The sequence below is a fragment of the Carassius carassius genome, chromosome 20 (assembly GCF_963082965.1).
Source record: "Carassius carassius chromosome 20, fCarCar2.1, whole genome shotgun sequence".
Classification (NCBI taxonomy): Eukaryota; Metazoa; Chordata; class Actinopteri; order Cypriniformes; family Cyprinidae; genus Carassius; species Carassius carassius.
In genome coordinates, this window is record NC_081774.1 from 9,623,609 (window position 1) to 9,639,215 (window position 15,607).

A 15,607-nucleotide genomic window follows, 5' to 3' on the forward strand; every position below is an offset into this window, starting at 1 on the left:
AAAACGACCATACTAACTATCAATAACCAGCAAGTTAGGAGTTCGAGGCAACAGTCATAGTTATTGGTTTGTTAATGGCAAGAATTGGACCTGAAAATAAAGTGTGACCAAAAAACTTTAAGACATTCTGCCGACCCCACTGAAATGAGCTTATGGGGGAAAAAAATACCTAAACGTAACTGCAAAAATGGACAAGAAAAGTAGTTCTGAGATAGATTCGCTGGCACTGTGCAGATGCAGCTGGTTTGATATTTTGTTATCTAATGCAATGGCATTCATACATCAACTGTGACTTAAAATTCGAAATACATTTTGGGGCCACTGCACAAACACCTGTCAAAACACTTACCACCCGATACATCAGGATCAAGAGGGGGGAAAAAACAACACTTATATAGCAAAAATCCAAGGTTTATTGAGAGCAGGTTTAGCAACTGTGGTATCTGCAGATACAAGAAAGATGAGAAGAACAGAAGCCCACACCCACTCAATGAGAGCTGGCCAACTGGAGTTTTGGCTAGTCACGATGTCCATTGGGATACAGCGCCCCCTTATTTAATAATCACAAACAACAAGTGGAACTGCAATGGCTTGGGGTTGTAATACTAGTGAAACTGGTTGAAAACTCAACAAATATTATATGTGAGCAAAATAACGGAAACTGGTCTAACTTCAAGAGATGAGAGGAAGAGAGAAAGAGAGAGAGGGAGCAAGACAGCCTTGCTCATGTTCTCATGCACAGACGAGCCAGCTCTTACAAAAGAGTTGGCATTAACTTTCTTGGAAGCAGATCTGATTTCATTAAGTTAACCAAAGTGCCTTTTAAGATATATCACTAATTTGCAATTCATTCCTCCCTTTTGAAACCCAACTACCTCTGTGGCCTTTTTCCTCTTCCTTTTTCTCCTCCCAACCACTCCTTCTATGCTTTCTCACTCTGGTATTTAATGTGCAACTGAAGCACATCTTCTTGCGAGACCCTTTCCCAGCCCTCGCTGTGGACACGGTAGAGGTTGACTTGGCCTCCGCTGTAGGCGTCACGGTAAGTAGCTTGGTAGATGGCGCGGCGGCCCAGGTCGCATGCTTCTTCTACAGTCAGGTCGTAGCGAAGACCACTGTCGACAACACCGTAGGCGTACATGGATCCCGAACCAACTGCGAACAGGTCTCCGCACACTCGGTTGCCCTCAGAGTCCACGTAGTAGAGCCCTGCGATCAGAGGAAAGCAAAAGGAAGAGGAAGAAAAAAAGACCATCAGCACTGCTTTACGTCCTGCTGTGTTAAAAAGGCAGGCGCCTCCATGCAAGATGAAAGAGTTAAAAAAAAAAAAGCAAAACCCTTCAGAGAGAATTCAGTAGATCGATGTAATGTTATGAACACAGGGTTATAAATAATGTTCTGAACAATACAAGGTCAAATCCTTCTCGGTGAGTACATGTGAAAAAAAAGGAATCATGGGAAACGGGTGGTTGGCTATTTTTTCTGACAGCTGGATGCTTGGTAGCTGGACTTTGGTCTGGGGGGTACCTAGGGGCTTCAGCATGAAAAAAAACAGGAAGAGTTACAGAAGGAGAACTTATATTTAGCTAATATTTAGTAGGCTAAGGACAAGCTGGAATGGGCAAACATAGCATCCAGCCTGGGGCACCGCCTGAGGTGCTATTGATCGCTCTAAAAACAACAGAATTAATTATTGATCTAAACCTGAAGATCCGACCTCTCACCAAACATGATAGACGAGGCAGATCAACATCGGTGAACTGATGGGTCACTGTATGGTCCAGCTGCAGATCACATCAGGTTTCAAGTGTCCGTGAGGCTGCGCAATGACGAAGCTCACTCCTACAGTAACTGTGACTAAATCCCATCTGTGCGCAACAGAACCAGGCTGCAGATGGACTGTTAACCGGATAGTTCACCCAAAAATTTATTGTCATCATTTACTCACCCTTTGGAACACGAAAGAAAAAAAAATTCTTCAGAATGTCTTTTGTGTTCTGCAGAGGAAAGAAAGTCATCCTGTTTTGTAACTGCATGACAGTGAGTAAATGACTTTCTGGATGAGAGGGTGATTTTAGCTGTGGCCTAAGAGCGGTTAGAGAGTTGGACTTGTAACCCGAAGGTCACAGGTTTGAGTCTCTGTGCTGGCGGGGTGGGGGTTAATGAACCGCTCTCTTCCACCCTCTAGACCCCCAGTTGCTCTTTGGGCGCTGGATATATAGCTGCCCACTGCTCCGGGTGTGTGTTCACTTCTCACTACTGTGTACTTGGATGGGTTAAATGCAGAGCATGAATTCCGAGTATGGGTTACCATACTTGGCAAATGTCATGACTTTCACTTTTCACTTTTACTAAATGATTTTTTTAAACTAACGTATCTCAACGTTTGCAATGACTGAATGATTTTCATTCTTGATAAAGTTGCAAAATGTCTGTTTTAAATGGAAAGTTCACCCAAAAATAAAAATTTGCTAAGAATGTTCTCACCCTCCGGCCATCCAAGAGTTCTTCCCTAATAAAAACATCACAATATTCCAAAACATTCCACTCAAATCAATTATGGTGTTTTCACACCAAATGCCAATTTAATTATTTTTGCAAGTTGATTGCATACATATTCAATGCAAAGACACAAATAGAGGTGAATTAACGCCAGGTGACACATTTGCAGCGATCGTATTTATCCTCACCAAGGTTATACTCTCAGGATGCTTTTTTCTCTCACTTACTCGAATAAAAACTTACTTGGGATAAAAACATCCCACGAGTAATCTAGAGCAAGGGACGCGATGGACATATTCGCTTCACGTTTGGTGTGAACAACAATTCATGTCTTTTATCATTAAATTTTTTTAACTTGAAACCGTTGCCTCCATCTAAAATATAAAACTCCTCATATTATTGAATTTTGATGTGAAAAAAACAAGATGGACTCACTAATGGAAGCATTATGGATTACAGACAGGTATGTTTTGCCAGAAGCATTGGTATGAAGGTTAAACACTTTAATAATGTGTTTCTTACAAATATAGTAACTGAAAAACTGAAGTCATGTTGTGGAAAATTGAGATGTTTGTATCAGTTGTTTGGAGTCTCATTCTGATTGCACCCATTCACTGTAGAGGATATATGGGTGAGCAAGTGATATAATGCTAAATTTCTCAAAATCTGTTCAGAAGACACAAACTCATCTACATCTTGGATGGCTTGAGGGTGAGTACATTTTCAACAAATGTGACACCAAACCCCCTCAAGAAAGAAGAAAACTCTTGTGCTCACTGTTTACAACTGTGACAATGATAATGATCAGCTTAATGCTGGATATTTAAAAGTATGTGAAGCTCACTGCATAGACTCTTCATGGCTAAAAACATAATTCTTCAGTGATGCATGCCAGTCTGTTATTGTAGGAACATCAACTTTGCATTGTCACACCCCTAAACATGACGCGGAACAAAACAAGCTGTTATTGGTTGCTTTACATGTTGGTCAGACAGGCTCTGAGGTCTTGGCTAATGAAGGCTGCTAGAGTGCATACCTTCTGCCATCTGTCTGAAGGTCTGGGTACGACAGACTAGTTTGAAGATAACTAGCACTGAAAACGCAATCTGAAACTTCCTTTTGTACTCTCTAAACTTTAAATAAAGTTCAAGGAACCCAAATTGGCTCAGAGAGACATTTTAAGGACAATCTTAGGAAGAAAAGTCTTCAACAAGCAAATTACACCCTCTGTACGCATCGTTAGCGCGACCTGATAATCGTTACAGCACTCTGAATACATGCAGGGTAATTTACCATTTTGTAGAGCCAAGTGTGACGACTAAAAACAGGTTAAAAATGCAATAGGATGTCTCTTTCACCCGCAAGGTACCGGTTCTCATTAAGAGCGGAGTGCGAGAGTACTTCAGCAGTCTGGGTTTTTTTTTTTTTTTTTTTACGTACAACACCTGGGATCATTTTATCACACAACGGACGTCGCATGCTACCTGCGTCGCTGAAAAAGGGTGGGGAACAAAAGGAAGCACTTGAATTTGCGAGCCCTCGTAAAGCAGAGGCGCTGAAGCGGGAGCGATGTCGAGATGTTACGACAGCCTGGCTCCTTGCACTCCATCACAAAGGTGACAGGCAGTTAGATGTGCTAGACTAAAAGTGTGGCTGTCTGCATGCATGAATGGCAACTTCAAGACAAAAGGAAGGCATATACACAGGTGATTGGCTGACTGCTTTGCTGATTGTCACACAGCCATGGTTGGTTAAGAGTGCCGCTGATGAGAGCAGCTGCTCAGAAAGCAAAGCAACTCTGTGTACAGACGTCTAAGCATGCATGCACATCGGCAGTCCACGTCTACACAACATGAAAAGGTGCCAGTTGATAGAGCTTTATACGTCTTTGAGATAGTGGTCCTGCTGATATTTGCAGCTCCTGGCAGGACAGAAGATGTCTATACTTTCACAGTTAGTGCACAAGCTATCAGAGTACAAGTTGCAAGTAGATACAAAATTAATGTGTAATGTAGAAATATAAAGAAAGATAATACAGATCATAACGGTTGCTTTACCAGGAACCGGATCACTTTTGAAACACATGAACTACTTTGGACCAGTGTGTCATGTCGGGCTTCTACACACCTGTCTCTCAACATGCAGCTCATGTAACATCACAGAAGAGCAAAAAGTAATTCAACCTTGCTGGTTGAATGATCTTCCCAACCCTGTTCAGAACTCAGAATCCCTGACAATATTCAAGAGAAAGCTAAAAACTAATATCTTCTGAAAACTGGGAAGACAAATTCTCTTTACCCTTCTCTAGCGTGCACTACTCAGAGGAGCACCACGACAAGACCACAGGAAACAGATGATTCTTCTGCACAATCTGACTTTGCTGCAGCCTGGAATTGAACTACTGGATTCGTCTGGTCAGAGGAGAACTGGCCCCCCAACTGAGCCTGGTTTCTCCCAAGGTTTTTTTCTCCATTCTGTCACCGATGGAGTTTCGGTTCCTTGCCGCTGTCACCTCTGGCTTGCTTAGTTGGGGACACTTCATCTACAGCGATATCGTTGACTTGATTGCAATAAATGCACAGACACTATTTAACTGAACAGAGATGACATAACTGAATCCAATGATGAACTGCCTTTAACTATCATTTTTGCATTATTGACACCGTTTTCCTAATGAATGTTGTTCAGTTGCTTTGACGCAATGTATTTTGTTTAAAGCGCTATATAAATAAAGGTGACTTTGACTATTATAAAAGATATATGAAACTTGGATTCCATGCACTTGTTGTGTTTAATTGGCTCTCCTTATGATCAATCACTTGTTGTATTCCTCACTTGTAAGCCACTTTAGATAAAAGCATCTGCTAAATGAATTAATTCAAATATGACCACTTCATATCATGCATGCTGGCAACAGTGTTATTTTTAGCACATTTAACATTTAACTTTTCAGTTTTACTTTTAATACTATAAGTTTTAGCGATTTTGCTAAGTGTTTTTATTTATAAAAAAATATAATTAGTTTAATAAAAACAGATAAAATACATACATGCATATACAGACGTGTGTGTGTGTAGCCTTCTGATCCTGCATAGACCCCAATGGAACTACCACGTTCAATATAGTGAGGACTTCATGGTACAGCACGGTTCAGTTCACTTTGCGGGGGTTTTCAACTAGGTACAGTACTTGGTAATTTTTTTAGTACCACCTCGGTTGAGGTTCCAAGTGAACCGTACCATTACCAAATTTGACATGTAAACTCTGCTGATCACGGATTTGCCGGAGAGAATCATCACAATCTGCGTCACTGAACTTGGGACACAAAAACAAAAGAACCGTTATTTTTAAATCAGCACAGCCAGCAAAGGATCGAACGCAAATATTTTAAAAGAGCGCACTTTTTTTAACAACCAAAAAGTTTCGGAAGTACAGACGTTCTTCTGGTTGACAGAGGAGTGGATCCAGCAAGAGCTTGATGGGGTGACACGGAATTAAAAAGTTTTGTTTAGGAGTCTCGGCAGTAGAGGCGCCGCAACTATAACAACACGTGAATAATCCCACCCACTCCCATTCACAAGAGCATCACATGGTATTCAAATATCTTAATTTGTGTTCAAAGGATTAACGAGGATTTTATGGGTTTGGAACAAACTAACAGACTTACAGTGCATTCAGGCTAACATTTTTTACCTAACATAACATACATATATAAAGTATATTATATATTATGTAAAGTATAATATTATACACTATAATATATTATAATATTGTATCGTATTATAGTTATTATATCCATGTTGTCTGTCTGGAACGCAGCATTAGGTTAACGTCAATAAAGGATCGTGTACTACAATGAAGAGTCATGCTGACATTTCAGCACTCCATAAACGGATAGCGACTCCTAAGTAGCACTTAAAGGACAGCTACGTGCAACTGTGTTAAGTGTATTTTTGGGAAATGCACGTGAAACAATAACGAACGATCGTGAAATGACTCGTAGAAAACATTCTTAAGCATAAGATCAATCGTTATTGGGAAACCCGGCCCTGATTAATCGATTACATTCATAGAAATAAATACATAAATATACTCCCCATAAATAAAACACCTGATGCTGTCGGGAGCTGACCAATTTTGTGAAATTCGCCTCGAAAGGACTAAGAGCACAATGAAGTTGCGATTGTAAGATGCAGTCTGTAAGACGCCCACGGGAGCATGACTTGACGCGTGACACTGCAGAAAATGTAGAATTTAATAATATGAGCTTCTCTCAAGAGATGTTTTGCCACATTTCTTTAATTAAGGATGATTGCTGCGTATATGGGTGTTTCCATTTGACTGAAAAATATTTTATCCTTGTTTTGTCCATTAACTGATCGTCTTGTCCCTGTAATATTTGTATATTATTATTATTATTATTTTATTATTATTGGTTATATTTTTATATTATATTCATTTATATTCATCTTTTTCTTTCATTTCGATCTCTTAACGTTCTGAATACTTTTGTAAATAAAAGCCTACTGTAAATGGTCGACATGCGAATCATGCTTTGATTATGCTGACTGGAATTTTTGCTGGAATGCATTTTAAATGTAACATATTTCATTTTATTTTGGCTAATTAATAGCCAATAATTGTAAATACTATAGTGTTTCGTTGAGGAATTCATAATTCACGTATAGTTTCATTTGTAAATGAAAGCACAACATGGTCATTTATCATCACGCATGGGCATAAATACAATCACAAATTGAAAACTTTCTTGGCTTAATTGTCTGATAAATGATAAATGAGCATCTTGTGTTTTCATTTACAAACGTGACATTACTACGTGAATGATTAATTCCTCAACGGAACACTATTGTACTTATAATTATGGTCTATTATTTAGCCAAAATAAAATGAAATATATGTTAAATTTAAACCAAAGACTATAGAATAACCGTATGTCTTAAAATGACTTTGACTGCACTCCAACAAAAATTCCAGTCAGCATAATCGAAGCATGATTTGCATGTCGACCATTTACAGTACGCTATTATTTACAAAAGCATTCAGAACGTTAAGTAAAGAGATTGAAATCAAAGGAAAAGATGAATATGATATAACAATATAACCAATAATTATAGGACAATAATAATATACAAATATTACGGGGAAAAGACGATCAAATAACAGACTCACAAGACAATGATCAAATATTTTTTTATTGTAGGCTTATTTTATATTATACACTTTATTTAACATTTATTCATGATAAACTTCATTTGAATGCTGACGATCGCATACAGCCCGGTAGCCAAGGCCTATGGTTAATATAATTTAATAATGAAATAATTTATATTATAAATAATATAATAATCTCTTAATTCAAAATAAAACATTAATGAATCCAACTCTAACAATCCCGTGTTGGTATGGTCTCGCAGGTTTGTTTACGCATGAAACTCGTGGCCACGACATAATATCATGTTCCCAAGAGTTATGTCGTGGTGGTCATCTGTGCTGGTGCTACATGGTGCTACAGAGGAAACTTTAGATAGTAGCTAAAATGAACAACATTCGTGTAAACTGTACCACACCACTGATCTATAATAAAGAGTGTACCAGACCCATTTCTTTAATGAAGCTTAACCACATTAAATTAAAATGTGTCATTTAAACGACATAACATCCCTCATTATGACCGAGTGGGAAAAAAGAATATGTATGCTGTAGCAATGCCTTACCGTGATAGCCCATATATAGCGGACAAATCATTACAGACTTCTGCCCTATGAAGTGAGCACATGCTTTCAACGTGCCATTTTGAAAACACTAGGAGAGCACACGTTTCTTTCGCCTGTTTGGATACTTCAAAAGACGTTTGCACCGCCAGTTTGGTAGACCTGTTTACATGTACAAAACGTGCGTTTTGTCTGCGTCTTGGACGCCCGTTTCTATTATGATAAACGCACGTTAAAAACGCGCGTTTTTGGTGACTCCAAAGCGCACGCTAAGAACGCGCGTTTTTACTGCAAATCACGCGTCGAGGACGCAAGTTTTGATGCACAAAAAAAGCGCACGCTAAGGGCCGTTTCATAGTCAACGCATCTGTACGCATACACGTCCCCAAATGTGTCGTCCTAGTTTTTGATACGCGACGCGCCGATGCACGCAATACTATGCGTTGTCGGTGGGGGCGATATTGCAAGTATTGTACATTAATTCAAGTATATTGTGTTTACAGAAGAAGAAGGTTTGAATACAATGTCTCTCCTCGTCCAGGCTTCGCATGGGAAGCACCAGAGACACAAACTCCCCATCCTGATCTCTTTTTTGATTTAAAGGGCGAACATACCACCGTCTATCTCTGCGTTGCCTTTGTTGCCGCCGATGTAAAATCAGCAACAGAATACACTCCTCTTCAGTTGCCATTGTGATCTGAATATCACGTGACCCGACTCTACTAATATCAGCCGACTCTACTACCCCCTGTTGCGTGAGCGGTGTATTGCATACACGCATCGCCCATGACGCTTGCGTCCACTGTTTAGACTATGAAAGGGAGCGCGTCGCTCGCGTTTCACGCATTGACTATGTAACAGCCCTAAGAACGCGCGTTTTTATGGTAAATCATGCGTCAAGGACGCACGTTTTGCTGTAAAATCGCACGCTTTTGACGTGTCAATGTGCAATCAGACGCCAGAGCAGGCGTTTGTGACCACTTTGGCTTGCCATACAAATTCGCGTCTACCGCGTATAGTTTGCCGCTTGAACATTTTGAGAGCATTCGCTTCATTCGCGCGTGAAATTAACTTCACAACAAACGCGAATTCAGCTGAGTTCACGCAGCATTTTCAACCGCCATTTTTATTCGGATACTTTTTCAAAATATTACTGTTATCGTGTCATGAAATGTAGTTTTAAAAGTATTTCAGGCGAGAATGTAGCTGTTTTAAACTCAAATACGCAGTTTATTTATAAAGACAGCGTCTATTTAAAAAATGTGTCTCGCCGATTTCGGAGATGAGCACCATGCGATCAGCGGGAGCACCGTCATCATGTATCCGACGAGAGCAGCCTCACCTCGGCTAGACTTTCTGACATTTGCCGCTGGCTCTGATGTCTCTTTAGTGGTTCAAGATAAAATATAATTTGTTTGGGGTAAAACGAAACGTTTCTTTTCTTTGGCCTTTATTCAATTTATCTATTAATATGTCATATATATATAGGTCCTTTTTAATCCTGTCTCTATAGAAATATGAACTTCTGTCTTATAGCTCCATTTGACTGCTCACTGACAACATCAGTCGTTCCTCAATGTTGAATGAGTGACTCCTGATTGGTTAACGCGGCGCGAATTGACGCCAAAGTTTAAATTTTTCAACTCCGGCGGCAGACGCGAATTCGCCTCATTTGCTCGTCTTGTTCGCGCGAATGGCGGGAATTGACGCGCGAATAGAGCGTTTCGCACGAAACGCGCCTTTGCATTGACTTAACATTGAAATCATTCGCGCCATTCGCTCTAGTCGCGTTTGGTGTGAACACAGCATAACTGCTTGCTAATTTCTCTTGAATGAAATGAAACATTCAGCACATTTTCCACTTGTTCTTAAAATCCCAAATACAGTGTAACATGTAATACTTTAATGATTGACTAAAGAAATACAGTTCTTTTATATAAAAAATAAATATCTCCAGTGAAATTCAGTAACTAAGTTAATTCTATAAAATTAGTTATACCATTATTATCTTGTCTGCTGAAAAATTTTTTTTTATATATATTGTATATAATAGTGTATATATAATATAATATATTTTATTGGATAGATCAACAGTAATTCCTACTGGATTCCTAATTTTGTAATGGTTTCATGGAAACTGTAAGAATTTATTTATTTATTCAGCAGGGTAATGATAATAATACTGTTATCATACTGTGCTGCACATTATTGACAATATTAAGCTGAAGCTTGACTTTGCAAATTTAAAAAAAAAAAAAACGCAATAGCAATATCTGTCAAAAGAAAACTCGCAATTAGATATTTTCCCCATATCACACAGCCCTAGTCAGAATCATCTAACTTTTTATTTTTTTTACTAACTTTATTCTTCACAGCAAACAATCAGTTTATCACAGGAATAAGAGTGCCAGGCACTGTTAATACAGTCAGTGTGGTCTGTTTAATCAAGATTGATCTAATTTGCAGAACAGTTACCTCTCTATTGAATCACAACGCATTGTAACCGCCAGTACCACTATCGAACTTCTAACAGCAATCATTACTTGCTAAATTGATTGGAAGATTTACCACATACTTGTGTTTCCCTGCCAGGCAAAGGTTGTTTTTTTGGGGACCATGCTAGTCTGTGTCACCACATAAACCCCAATTGATCTAGCCGACAGGATTTTGCATGCGATCTTACTGCCCTGGCTGAGAGCCGCGTCCATCATTGTGTTGCTCCCTCCTGGCCCACAGTCACTGGCATATTGATTTCCCATTACTGTGTCACTGTGCAGGGCCTCTTTAAACACATCGGCTGTGATGTAGAGTGTTTACAGCACCCCAGTGTCTGCAATTGAGGGATGCATCACTATCAGAGAGCACTGTTGCGCCATCTGGTGGAACTGGCTAAAACGACTGCCTGGTTTGCACACTCATGCTCACAAACTGAATTTTGTAGCAGTAATTCATCTTTGTCTTTCTGAGTCAGTTTTGCTTCATTCAGGCTTGCACACCTCATGTTAGTAAGAAACAAAATGAACTGAGAATGGGCAGAGTTCACCATTAAGACCATTAGATTAAAAGCCTCTTAAGCAATAAATGCAATGTCCAATTAAGAAAAATGGACATCAATCATGGTGTAGAAAAGCAAAGGTCTTGGGAGTCCATTAATGTGCAAGTTTGTGATTCATCTCAAAAACAAAGTCATGGTGCTGCATATTAAAACCAGTTTCCGGCTACTGCTGGAGACTGGCAGGAAATTATGGTGATAGAGCTATTTCAGCAGAAAGGCAGGGTCAAATCAGCAGAGAAAATAATCACATAATTTGTCCCTATGCCAACTGCAGCAATCAGTCAAAACATAAATGTCACAAAAAAGGTCCCCTCTGACAGTCTTTTACATCGCAAAGCTATTGCAGATGCAGACCGATTACAGCTGGAATGTTTCTGATCAATGTTTTGATGGAAGCAGAAAGGAATCTAAAGCAGAAAACACCATTAACTAAAAGCAAATATTATTGTAAATAGCATTATGAAATATGTCATTAGCATAATCCCAGAGCTCACAGAAAAATGTTAAAAGAGAATATTACACAGGTCGGATGTATGAATAGCTGTGGAACATTTCATTTTACATAAAATGGTTATTTATTCTTTCCTTTTTGTCTTAGAAATTATAATATGGTTGCTTATATGATTAATAACAAAATCAATAACAATATCAAAGCATATCTGAAAAAATACAAAAGCAGTACTAAATGATACCAGCATATAAATTATGTAGCCTACATTTCTATCATACATAATATAATAAAATGATATTATATAAAAAAATAAATTATATTATAAAATGATATTATATATAATAAATTATATAATAATACATTATTTGGCATACCTGTACATATGTATTATACAAGCATTTTATTATAAGAAGCTTACTAAATCTATTAATTGTATGCTAGGGTTGTGCCGATAAATGATAATGCCATGTAGATAGTCAGAGATATCGCTGATGCCTCTGATGATAGCATGGCATTTGTTATTATTATTATCATCATCAGGCTAGTAATACTATCTAATTAATATTAGGGCTTATTTGTTCCACCTCTGCTCGTTTTCTGTAGTTGCTTTTAGAAAAACTTAGGTAATGTAAGCCTAACAATTAGTAGCTTACAATGTTTAATTTTAATTGTTATGTTAAATAAAAATTCAGCTATAAAACTATGTAAATAAATAATTACATTAAATTTGCATGATCATTTTTTGTATCTGCGATCTCACATGCTGATGGTAGGACAATATGACAATTGAGAATATTGCCCAACACTGTTATATACATTTTACCAGTATGTATTATGTAAAAATATAGCCAAATGCATAAGGTCCAAAAATTATTCCGACCAATTACAGAACTTTGTCTAATCATGTTTTAATCCACTTAAAGTGATAGTTCACCCAAAAAAAAAAAAAATTATCTATCACCATTTTCTTTCTTCTGTTGTTTATTTAAAATAAAAATAAAAAAACTTCCAAAGTATGGAACGAAAAAAAAAACTATGGAAGTCAACTGCTTTGTTACCAACATTATCAAAATATCTTCTTTTGTGTTTAGCGTTAGAAAGAAACTTATACAAGATTTTACAAGACTTATACAATAGATTTTTTTTAATTAACTGTCCCTTTAAAACATGCATATGATATTATTCACCTGGTCCTCTTTTGTCCCAGCCACAAACCATCGTCCCCATGCTGAGGCCCATGCCTTTGTACTGATACACCATGTTAGCCAGTAGCTTGGAGGCAGCCGCCACTGAGATGCGCTCCTTGTTGCGCAGCTCATAGATGCGACACTGCCTGGCCAGCAGACGCTCCCAGAAGCTGCAGTCCGCGGCTCCTCCAGCCATGGTGCCAAGCAGGTACGGGTTGATTTCAATCACCTTCTTCACGGTCTGTGAAGCAATGTAGGAACCAGCTGTTGCTCTGGAATCCACAGCCACAATGACGCCATGCTGAAACTGGAGAGTATAAACGTGAACCTTGCAAATTTAAAATTAATTGAGAAAAAGACAACCTAGTATTATATTTGAATTTACATTCTATTACGGTTCATTCTATTACTTTGCAATGACAAACTGCTGATGTAGAATGACTTTTAATCTAAAAATGAATCAAGTAGTCAAGGTTTGGCTGGTTAGTGTTGTTTAGTTTGATGGGTAGATTATGAAACAAAACCATTGGGTTCTATAAATAATCCCTCTCTGTTGAGAGCCATTCAAAAGTTGCTTTGTACAGATTTATGTTTTCATGCATAAATCACTAAACCGAAGGCTTTACCAATTCTTTATTTTTTTTAATTCTCTCAAATGCATAACATAGAATTACATTGTCCTGTCAGAAGTTTTTACGTCACTATTATAAAGCAGAGTCTCATCTGACTTAAACAGAATAACACTTGATGATATTAATAAGTCAGAATTTGTTTGTTCTAACTAATAGACTAGCACAGGCTTATGAATAATCTATATTCAATATTGAAATCAATCTCCATTTAAACATTCATACAGATTTTTACACACGTTGAAGCTCTATAAAGACGTTTTAATTGTTTATAAAACGCGTTAAATGATTAAACTACTGTACTTAGCGACTGTAACTAATAGGCTCTTGCTCTTCTGTCTACCTTTCAGACTTCTTTTCATTCCAAACACTGTAATAAACATAACAGCAGTTTTATAAAAGACACAAGCTTCTGCATGTCATAACAGTTTTATATGAATAGATTTTATTTGTAAGATGGAGTAAATTGTTTTAAACTGCCCAAATTAGCTGCTAGCTAAACGAACTCACTTTGAATGCTAAGGTGGTCGTGCCGTGGAGAAACTCGATTTTTCTCTCCGGTTCATCCCCTTCACCCAGCGGTTTCACAGAGAAATTCAGACTATCATCCACCGCTTCTCCAAAGCCAAGATCTGCCTGGTTTAGGCCACAACCGTGCGCAAAAGGCTGGTTGAAACTATCTGCAAAATCCGCAGACTCACTCCTCAACACACTAGAAAGGGCCATGTTTAGATAATAGCCAGAAGCGGCGTTCTGCTTCTTGTGTGTTAAGTGTTGAAGACGCAAACGACTGTGGCGCCACATCGCCATCTAACGCCTAGGATGAATGACAGTAACAAAACACTTGTTTGAACCTATTTAATTTTTATGCCTAAATTACTCATACAAGTGGACGACACTCTGTAATTTGTCATAGTACAGTTTTTGGTTTGAATTTTTTTTTAAAATAAAAACATTACAGTAATTGAATTTCACAACTTGATAAGTGCTTAAACTGACACCATTCCTTCACCATTTATCATTTATTTGACGTATACCTCACAGTTTTACCCAAAACAAAATCTTAATACCTTTTGTTTTATATATAAAAAAAAAAATCATACCAATGTAAGTTTAAAATCACTTCTTTTTTTATAACAAGTGGCTTCCTAAAAACTTTTAATGAGGAAATAATTTACCATCGGCCTATCAATGGGTCTCCCATGAATGGGTTTATTTATTTATTTATTGACAATCTTTACTGCTATCATATTGTTAATTCTTTTTATATTTATCAAAATGTTTAGACTTCTTAAAAATCGGTTGTGTCATATGTCATTTCTCACAAGTCACACATTAATTTCTATACAAGGTAACATTTATTGCACATGTAGACTTCATTGCCAATTATTGTACACAGACTTAATTTGTTGACTCATGTTAATAAAAAAAAAAGTGGAATAACAATATCAAGAAAAATCCAGTTTGTTTTGCTAATATTACAATTGTTTATATGAAAAAAATGCATTGTATTGACGACTATTACATTTTTGGGTTGAAATAGTTTATGAAAACATATTTTCTTTCCCTGTGGATTGTGGATTCTTTTTTATCTGTACTATCGCCTGACATTGTTCTACTCACAACTGTTATTCCTGTCCATCACACTCACATTCCATCCATGTACTTTTGTTTTCCCACAGTTTGTCCTATCCGCAGTGTACTGAATATATCACCTTCCCCTAGCTCACCACCCTCTCTTTTCTGTCTCTCTTTCTCCCTCTCCTTGATCTTCTTCTTTCTCTCTTTCAGATCTACTCTGTCTCTGCGTCGCCAGCCATGGGCAGTGATGTGGAAAAGGTCTACATTATTTCCAGAGTAGGCATCCCAGTGAATGTCTCTGAAAACAGCCTCCCGGGCCAGTGCCACTGCCTCATTCACAGTCATCCCCCATCTCCAGCCATCATCAAGCACAGCGTACACATAGGACAACCCTCCCTCAGCCTACTGATATTATCTCTTCTTTCAGTTGCAGGCCATCACTGCAAATATAGCATACCGACTGTCCCCCA

General features: G+C 38.0%; 1 protein-coding gene across 1 annotated transcript; it reads right to left on the minus strand.

Moving 5' to 3' along the window:
• Positions 1-390: 390 nt before the first annotated feature.
• psmb5 (proteasome 20S subunit beta 5) lies at positions 391-14,313 on the minus strand. Its single transcript, XM_059501496.1, has 3 exons — positions 14,067-14,313; positions 12,928-13,234; positions 391-1,209 (listed from the first exon to the last, which is right to left on the minus strand). Exons 1-3 carry the CDS (start codon positions 14,280-14,282, stop codon positions 923-925), a joined length of 810 nt encoding a protein of 269 aa, XP_059357479.1. The 5' UTR covers positions 14,283-14,313; the 3' UTR covers positions 391-922.
• Between the last annotated feature and the right edge of the window lie 1,294 nt (positions 14,314-15,607).

Bases quoted from the DNA above. Each gene is read 5' to 3' on its own strand.
- psmb5 (XM_059501496.1), bottom strand. From the start codon at position 14,282: ATGGCCCTTTCTAGTGTGTTGAGGAGTGAGTCTGCGGATTTTGCAGAT. The intron at 13,235-14,066 runs GTGAGTTCGTTT...TATACTCTCCAG, and splicing joins CGACCACCTTAGCATTCAAA to TTTCAGCATGGCGTCATTGT. The intron at 1,210-12,927 runs GTGAATAATATC...CTCTGATCGCAG, and splicing joins CTGGGACAAAAGAGGACCAG to GGCTCTACTACGTGGACTCT.